The 9,029-nt window shown below is 50.5% G+C and overlaps 1 protein-coding gene across 9 annotated transcripts; it reads right to left on the reverse strand.

The window, feature by feature from the left end:
- Positions 1 to 324: 324 nt before the first annotated feature.
- LOC105502444 (pulmonary surfactant-associated protein A) lies at positions 325 to 4,796 on the reverse strand. 9 transcript variants are annotated; one of them, XM_011928993.1, is made up of 6 exons: positions 4,753 to 4,796; positions 4,324 to 4,393; positions 3,797 to 3,904; positions 3,315 to 3,374; positions 2,486 to 2,563; positions 325 to 2,016 (listed from the first exon to the last, which is right to left on the reverse strand). In XM_011928993.1, the coding sequence occupies exons 2-6, from the start codon at positions 4,349 to 4,351 to the stop codon at positions 1,640 to 1,642; spliced, it is 651 nt and encodes a 216-aa protein (XP_011784383.1). In that variant the 5' UTR covers positions 4,352 to 4,393; positions 4,753 to 4,796; the 3' UTR covers positions 325 to 1,639. The 9 variants fall into 9 exon arrangements, with proteins under 9 accessions (XP_011784383.1, XP_011784392.1, XP_011784357.1 ...); XM_011929002.1 differs by having other exon boundaries at positions 4,364 to 4,393; positions 4,753 to 4,795; XM_011928967.1 differs by having other exon boundaries at positions 3,315 to 3,434; positions 3,710 to 3,904; positions 4,364 to 4,393; positions 4,753 to 4,795.
- Positions 4,797 to 9,029: the final 4,233 nt, after the last annotated feature.

Below are 9,029 nucleotides of genomic sequence, written 5' to 3' on the forward strand. Positions count from 1 at the left end.
GGCTGCAGAAATCATTCAGGTGGCTGCATGGAGGATAGAAGGCATGGTATTCCCACCAACAAATGGACCATGTGGATTCATGATGCCCATATGTTCTTCTGAATGGTGTCTGTAGCTCCCCATCCCCCTGCAGCATCATAGAGAGGAGAGCAGGTCGCCCCTCCCATCAAACAAAGCAAGCACATCCTGAGACTGAATTTTCCAATCTTGAGGAAAGTGGGAGCTCAGAGCCAGAGTTCATTTGACTTACAAAAATACAGAAATGTGATGTTTCTTGGAACCAGAGCAGAGGAAACACATATAAACACATTCACGATTTATTACATACACTTAAATCATCTTTGTTCAGCTCAGGGGTGGGGTGGCTGGGAGCATGAGCTTCAAGTGCAGGAAGATGCGTTTGGGTCCAGCCTCTGCCACTTGCTCTCTGGAATAATACTCAAAACATTTAACTTCTCCAAGCTTCAGTGTCCTTATAGAAAATGGAGTAAACAATACTGGTCCCGTGACATTGTGTGAAGATTGAATACTAAATAATAAGCTGTATTAGAATTGCTTGTCAAGGTGTGTGGCACGTGGTATGTGCTCGGTCAATAACCTCTGTGTGTAGTAACAGCTCTGGTAGTAATTTTGCTAGCTGGAGAGATGGTAATAATTGTGACAGCAACAAGTATTTTATCCCCATTTCACAGATGAAGACATAGACTCAGGGAGAATAAATATCCCCGAGAGTCACTGGGTACCCTGCCTACCCCAAGACATATCCTAAGACCTGGCACATGTTAATTTTAATGATTATCTGGGTGAATGGATTAATAAAAGGGGAAAGTGGAGCCGGTGGTATGGGGGGTGGTGTGAATGCCCACTGAGGTCTGAAGTGGGCTGCAGAGCCGTTCATCAGCAGAAAATTACTTGGATCACGTTTGCAGTGGGGGGCTCTACCCTAGAGGCCTAGCCCAGCTGTCTTCAGGTCAGGGGGCTGAGTTGGCATCCAAAGACTCAAAGGAGTAAATCATACATGTCAGTCATGGGGTTGGCTTGGACACCACTGTTCTGGGACACCACTGGGCCCTCTGACCACCTGGAGAACCTGACCAGGCCTGCCCTGGAGACCTCAGAGTGCCAGAAAATCTCCACTGCGGCCTTGGCTCCACATAGGGTTTCCCTGAAGTCCACCTCTTTCTGCCATTGTGCTTGGCCAGGACTGCACATCCTGATGGCACTGGGCACGCAGTGGGCTGCAGAGGGAGAGCAGAGGGGACCAGGAGGCAGGCACTCTGTGTGACTTCAGAGGGTCCTTCTACCCCAAAACCTCACTGCTGCCATCTGTAAGTGAAGGAACTGGACCAGATGGGGAATAAGGAGGGCTCCATCTCATGCCGAAGGCCAAGGCTAGGAGTGGCTGCCTGGGAGACAGTGCTGGGAGGGTTTGCAAGGGGAGCGTCAAGGCTGGCCAGTGATTTGGGGGAACAGTCAGGGCCCGTCAGGGGAATAAAGTGGTTAAGGATGCCTTCAGCCCTAATAGCCACAAGTGAATTCTGTTGAAAGGGAGTTCCAGCATCTCACAGACCAAGAGGATCCTGGGGATGGAAACCGAAGGCCAGACAGGATCCTCCCTGTCCTGTGGCCTAAATGCCTCTCAGAACTCACAGATGGTCAGTCGGTTATACAGGCAGTTCCTGTCATTCCACCGCCCGTCTGTGTACATCTCCACACACTGCTCTGTTCCCTGACCCGCGGGCTCCCCTGGGTACCAGTTGGTGTAGTTTACAGGGGTCCCGTCTGAGTAGCGGAAGTCTCCAGGGCTTGGACCCTCAGTCAGGCCCACATAGGCATATGTGTTGTACTTCTTCACAAAGCTTGCAATGGCCTCGTTTTCCTCTGGACCCCTCGGGACAGCAATGCGGCCGCCTGCTCTGGCGCATGCCTCCTGAATGGCATCAAAAGTGACGGACTGTCCATTGGTGGAGAAGACCTTGTCTCCTACTGCCAGTATGGACCCCTGTAGACTGAGGGCTGGGAGCAGAGGAGACTGGGTCAGGCCACTGACTGCTTTGTCTCTAAGCCACCTCCCTCACATGGACTCTCTGCCACCAGACTTTCCCCAGCCTCTCCATCTCTGCCTCTCTGTGACTGCTCTTCCTCTTCCAATTGCAGTTTCCTAAATTCACTTTTAGACTCTCCTCCATTTATTCATTCATCTAAGTAACAATTACTTATTGCCAGAAATGGTGCCATTTGCTGGGATTCAGTGGAAAGCAAGACAGGTGGAGAACTTGCTTTCCTATGAAATGGGGAGTGAATTGTGTCAGGTTCTGTCGCCTCTGGGCCATTCAAAGACATCAGAAAAGCAAGCATCATTCCTTTCCCCAAGACCTGACACGTGCGTGCCTGTTTGTCATCTCTATGTTCTAGAAGCTGCTGCTGAGAATGAGGGTAATTTGTGGGAAACTCCTACCCTGTGAGGCCCAGGGGGTCCCCTTACCTCCCCTTGTCTGCAGGATTTGATGTCTGAAGTCGTGGAGTGTGGCTTGGAGCTCCTCATCTAGATGAGCTGGAAGCCCTGTGGAGAGCGCCCCACACAGAAGGAGGGGCAGGACAGTGAAGACTCCCACTTGCTGCCACACAGGCATTTTGCCATCTGCAGTCCTGGAACTCTCCCCTTTCATTGCTGCTAGGCATCGCCCAGGACCCAGGCTCAGAGGGTCCACAAGACTCCAGTGTGTCTCCACACCCCCGGTCCCCTATTCTTTAGCAAAGCCTTGCCCCTGCTGAGACCCCCACCCCTTGTCCTCTTTCCTGCTCTGTCCCTCGAGTGGCTGTCTGCCCACCTCTGTGGGGCAAGTCCCTCTCCCGCACCCTCCACCAAGGGCAAGCATGATGCTCTCTGCACTGCCCTGATGGCCTTGCTCACCGCTCTGAGCTTCAAATTCCCGTCTGCCTGCGGGGTCCTGATCACACCATCTGCCTGGATGTCTGGTCCGCATTCACCCTTCAGACTGCCCCCAGCGCTGCATCCCAGGACGTGACTCCCCCGCCTCCCAGCGCCGTCCCTCGTCCCACACCTGACTCCGTGTCTCCCCATCGGCGGTCACGAGGCATGGAGGACCTCCCACACCTGCCCTTCCCTGACTTGTGACCACACTCCCCAGACACTTCGGCTTTCTCCCTCAAGTTCACATTCTCTTACTTAGGTTGAGCCAAATGCCCTTGGGGAACCTGCAGGGTTTGTTTGATCCCCATCAGCCCTGTGTAACGGACTTCAGGGTTGCTGTGCCCGTGTTCCCACTGCCCACCTGCCCCACCCTGCTCACCTGGAGGGCCCCTCTCCCCAGGCTCCCCCTTCTCTCCACGCTGTCCAGGGATACCAGGGGCTCCAGGCAGCCCATCATTCCCAGGAGCACATGGCATATCTCCAGGTGGACCCATGGGGCCTGCAGAGAAACAGGACGTGGATATGTGGGATCCGTCACCCGCAACTGGTTGGAGCTAGTGAGACTCGACCCTCATTATCACTGGGGCTGTCCCAGTTATCACTCCATGGGCACTATGAGGACAGACTCTCCAGGATGCGCCGTCCTAAGGGCCCCAGGAGCCCACCAGGTCCCACCCAGCTCACTATGGCCCACAGCCTAGGGGCCTAGACAGACAGGCTTTCTGAAAAGGGGTCTGTGTCCCTCAGCAGAGGGTGGAGTCTCCAGCACAGTACCTGGAGGGCCAGGGTCTCCTTTGACACCATCTCTCCCATCCCTGCCTGGCAGGCCATGGGATCCAGGAGTGCCGGGGATACCAGGGCTTCCAACACAAATGTCCTTCACTTCGCACGCAGCGCCAGAGGCTGTCATTAAGGTGAGAGTGAGGGCCAGAGGGCACAGCCACATGGCTCCGGCTCCAGCTGCTGCTCCTGCAGGAGGGATGGCTGTGAGCCCATCTGCCACCTCTGCCAACATCTCCCCCACTGTGCTCTGTCAGGACTCAGGAAGCTGGGCAGAGCCCGAGAGGCAGGGCAGGCGAGACCAGAGTGCTGGGAAGACCCGAAGCACCCAGGAAAATTCCCAGCATCATCTGGCACCTGGCGTGGTCTCCCGCTTCAGGTCCCCAGCTGGAGCTGTGGGGTCTCCAGACTGCTGAGGAGGAGGAAGAGTAAGGAGCTCTGGGGAGCCCGGGGGCCTGGGCTCCACTGTAGTCTCCTTTCTGTCAGTGCCTCACCGTTACCCTGGGAAACTGGTTTCACCTCCCTGACTTCAGCCAAATCTTCTATGCTCTACAGAAAAGCTGCCCTGTCCCTCCCAGGCTGTTAGGAGCAAGGATGAGGTCACTCACTCACTGACTCACTCCATCTGTCCCTCATATGTGCAGTTACCTTCTTTTCAGGCTCTAAGAAATCAACGACCTGAGAATGAAAAGAGATGAACACAACCTAGGCCCCTCAAGGTGATGATCAGGGGGGTGATGACCCTCTCACAGTCAGTAATTAGGTCTTCCTTCCTGTTGGGGTCTGTTCTCCCACTCCCTCGACTTAGGCCCTGCTGAGCCCCTGGTAGGGATGGACCTGGCCAAAGAAGATATCAAAGCATGAGGGCCTTTGCAGGTCATCCATGTTGACCGTGCTGTGAAACACCTCTCAGTGGAAAACAGGGAGTCGCCCTCCTTCCCAGCCTGGGCCTTGGTCAGGCCTATGGCTGCTGGGCTGGTCCTCTCTGTCTGCGATCCTCAAGCTGGAGAACATGCAGGAGATGGGGCTAAACTCACCCACACACAGAGCCTCTAGCTGCTTGGGTCTCTGCCTCCAAGTCAGAGCATAAAGGTGGACAACAGCATTTATAGGGTGTGGGCTGCCAGGCTTCTTCCACACCCCTGAGAGCTCTACTACAAAACCTGTGCTCCAAGCAGGAAATAGGCATGATGTTTACACAGCACGTTTCCCTGCAGAACACTCAGGTTGGAGGAACACTTAGGACCCTTGAGGGGAGCACAGAACCTAGTAAAGAAAAACACGAGGTCTGTAAGAAGAGAAATGCCCCCACTGGTTAAGGTCACCCACCCTGCACTCAGGGAGATCCACTTGGTTCCTGGTTTAGTGTCAGACAATGAAGAAGTCACTCCTCCAGCTGAGTGTGGTCAGGTTGATCGAGGCCAACCTATCTGCCCTGTAACCTTGCTCAGCTCTGAGCCCCAGGCCCCCCAGCTGGTGTCACTGGAGCGTGCAGCCGAGTTGGTGGGCACACGGACAGAGTGGCAGGCAAATACGCTGCATGTCCCACTTCCGTCTGCCCTAGCAGGTTCAGCTGGAGGAGTCAGGGCAGCACCTGGAAGGTCGCGGGAGAGCTGCAGTTTCTGTCTTTGGTAGAACATCACTTTGGGTGATATCTGGCAACCTGCAGTGGTGATTATGCTAAGTGTCCCAGTGATACATGAAGTCCTAGTTGGTGAGGTCCTGGTTCAAGCATCTGGATTAGGAGGGAACCTCCAACTGTGGAGGTGGTAATGATGGAAACCAAGACAGGAAAACCTCCCCTGGCTTATTTGGAATTGGTTTGAAAAATCTCAAACCCTTGAGGAGTGTGGAGCTCTTCCAGGGAGCAGAAGCTCAGCAATGGACCCCACTCCCAGGAGCAGGAAGCTGGGCAGTGCCAATTTGTAGCACAGGGTCTTTCAGCTGTCCCAGTGTTGCCTGCCACACTATGTGGTAAGTGCTGGGCCAGGTGTGGAATGGGGGAGTCAGGCCAGTGCAGGGTGGCGGCAGGTGGGGCGCAGTTCCAGCAACCCGGCTGCGGAGAGGCAGGGCTGTTTTGTAGGTGATGAGCAGGGACAGAGGCCAACTCGGATGTGCAGGGCCTTGTGGTTGGCAGGGCAGGGCATGGCTTTAGGGGAAAGGCACACCTGAGTTTTGACCCACAGCTGTCACTTATCAACCAGGTGGACTTGGTCAGTTTCATTGTTCATTTTATTATTCTGAAACAACATCAAAATTACAGAAAAATTGCCAGTATACTACGACTTTTTTTCCTGAACCTTTGAGAGTAGGTTGTCAACATGAAACGCCAACACCCCAATACTTTAGTGTGTTTTTCATACGAAGGCATTTTCACATTATAATCATAATCAAGAAATTAACACTGATACAATAACTCCACATAGCCTTCAGGCCCTATGCAAAATGTACCCAACGCCCCAGTAGTGTCCTTTATAGCAAAGGATCCGTTTCTGAGTCATGTGCCTTATTCAGTTGTCATGCTTCTCCAGTGTCCTGAAACCCACAAAGTCCCTTTGTCTTCCCTTCACCTTCATGACCTGACCACAGTGTGAAGATCACAGGAGACTGACTGTGTAGAATGCCCCTCACTTTGTTTTTTCTGAAGTATTGTCTCACAATTAGATTCAGGTTCTGTAACTTCGGCAGAAACACCATAGACACCCGCTGTGCTCCTCCCCCATTCTGCCAGGGCCATGGGACTTTAGTTTGCCCCAAGAATAATGATGTTTACGTTGATCATTGAATAAAGTGATGGGTGTCACGCTTCGCTACCACGACTACGTTATTTTTCTGGTTTTAATCAGTGACTATGTTGTGAGGACGCACTTTGGGACTATTGTAAAGATCCCATTCCTCCTCATACTGTCTTTGTTGCCCATTGATTACTTTGTAGCAATGTGGACTCGTATGTGAGGGCTACCACCGGCCGTCAGGGAGTGCCGAGCACTCGCCTGCGGGCTGCAGTGGGGCCCTATGCGTGTTTGATGTAGAAACAGCTAATGGCACCAGCAAACCTAAAGAATGTCGTTAAGAAGCACAAGCTTGTCACTCTTGGCCCTAAGAATTGCTCCTGTCCCTGCTGAGTTCCAAGTGCCCATGCCAGGCCACTCAGCCGCGTCCACAGCCTCCTACCCCTGCTCAGGCCCCAAGGCCCCCGCCGATCCGCTTTCCTTCACTGCCCTTCTCACTCTCCTCGGGCTTCATCCCCCATGCTGGGCCACCTCCCTCTGCGGGGACATCCTCTTCACAATGCCAGGCCCTGGGTGCCCACGCAAAGCCACCTTAGAGTCCACAGTCTCACTGCACTCTGAGTCCTACTCCCTGTGGCAGGACTCCCTCCTCACCCAGTGTGACTGAAACAAGGAAGATGACACTTTCCCAAGTGGGCAAAGTAAGACTGAGGGGCGCAGAGTGGGAGGCATGCACCGCCCTAAGGACAGCCCACAGGCATCTCTGCAGATTCGAGGCCTCTATCTTAGTGCTCAAGGGACCCTTTCCTTCCACTTTCTCCAGCTGCACTGGGTGCTAGCATTGGGAAGAAGCTGCCTGTCGCTGCTGGAGCTTTCCCGTCACTTTGAGTCATCGCAGCACTCTATGAGGCATACTGAGAGTAAATCCCCATTCCATGCCTCAGTCAACTGAGGCTGACAGGCATTGCGTGGATTGCCAAAATTACCCAGAAATCCTCTTTGCTCTAAAAAGTAAAGTCTTTTAAAAATAAATAAATAAATAACAAATAAAATAATATCACTTGTATTTCTATTTAGTAGTGACAAACACATGAACAACAAAATAAAAATAAGATACCATTTACAATCACTTTAAAAATGAAATATCTAGGTGTAACAACAAAACAGAGGTATGTATGCTGAAAAGTGCTGATGCAAGAAATCAAAGATCGAAGTAAATGGAGAGACATAATGTATTCATGGATTGTAAACAAGCACAGTAAATATGTTAATTTCCTCAAGTTGTTACACAGGTTCAATACAATTGCTATCAAAATCCAAACATGATTGTAGGTATTGACAAGATTATTCTAAAAAGCATATGGAAAGGCAAGAGAACTACAATAACTAAAACAATCTTCAAAATGATTAATAAAGTAAGGAGAATTAATCCACCCAATTTTAAGATTTATTATAGAGCTACAGCAATCCAGAGTGTGTTGTATTGTACAACATTGTGACTACAAGAATAAGAATGTATTGTATTCCTGAAAATTGCTAAGAGACTAGATTGTAAGTATGCTCACCAGAAAAGACTGATGGGTATGTAGGTAATACCTGTAGCAGTTAACTCCGTTTAGCCATTCCACAATGTAGATATATTTCAAAACAACATGTTGTACAAGATAAATACATACAATTTTTGTCAATTAAAATAATGTTAAAAACCAAATAAAAATACATTACAGATTTCATACAACCACAAAAATGTATCAAAATTATACAAAAGAATACAAAAAGACCAAAAACTGTCCCATGTTCAGTGAAAAAAACAAACTCTCCTCAACCTCCATATCCCCTGTGTGAAGGCACACTGAACAAAGATTGAGGAGTATAGATTAAACAAAGGAAGGGTGCTAAGAACTTAACATATTTCCTTGTACTCTGAATAGAACACCAGTTTCCCTGAAATCAAGTTCTCCACCTCACTGAGAGACAGTTCCAGTAATCTTTTATTAGAGAGATGGGGAAAAAAAGACTGTGATATTGGTTGCAAGATGGACACTTATATCACTATGACAGAATGGAGAACCCAGAAACAGACCCACACAAATATGTCCAACATTTTTAACAAAACAGCAAAAGCAATGCAATGGAGGGAAGACAACTTTTTCAACAAATGGTACTAAAGTGATTGGACATCCATAGGAATAAAAAGGAAGGAAGGAAGGAAGGAAGGAAGGAAGGAAGGAAGGAAGGAAGGAAGGAAGGAAAGGAGGGAGGGAGGAAGGAAGGGGGCCCAGTGTGGTGGCTAGTGCCTGTAATGTTAGCACTTTGGGAAGCCGAGGTGGGTGAATCACTTGAGGCCAGAAGTTTGAGACTAGCCTGACCAAGAAAACCCTGTCTCTACTACAAAATACAAAAATTAGCCGGGCATGGTGGTGCGTTCCTGTAATCCCAGCTACTTGGGAGGCTGAGACATGAGAATGACTTCAACCCAGGAGGCAGAGGTTGCAATGAGCTACGACTGCATCACTGCACTCCAACCTGGGTGTGGGCAACAGAGTGAGACTCTGCCAAAAAAAAAAAAAGAAAGAAAGAAA

Source organism: Colobus angolensis, unplaced genomic scaffold, assembly GCF_000951035.1.
Source record: "Colobus angolensis palliatus isolate OR3802 unplaced genomic scaffold, Cang.pa_1.0 Scaffold12, whole genome shotgun sequence".
Taxonomy (NCBI): domain Eukaryota; kingdom Metazoa; phylum Chordata; class Mammalia; order Primates; family Cercopithecidae; genus Colobus; species Colobus angolensis.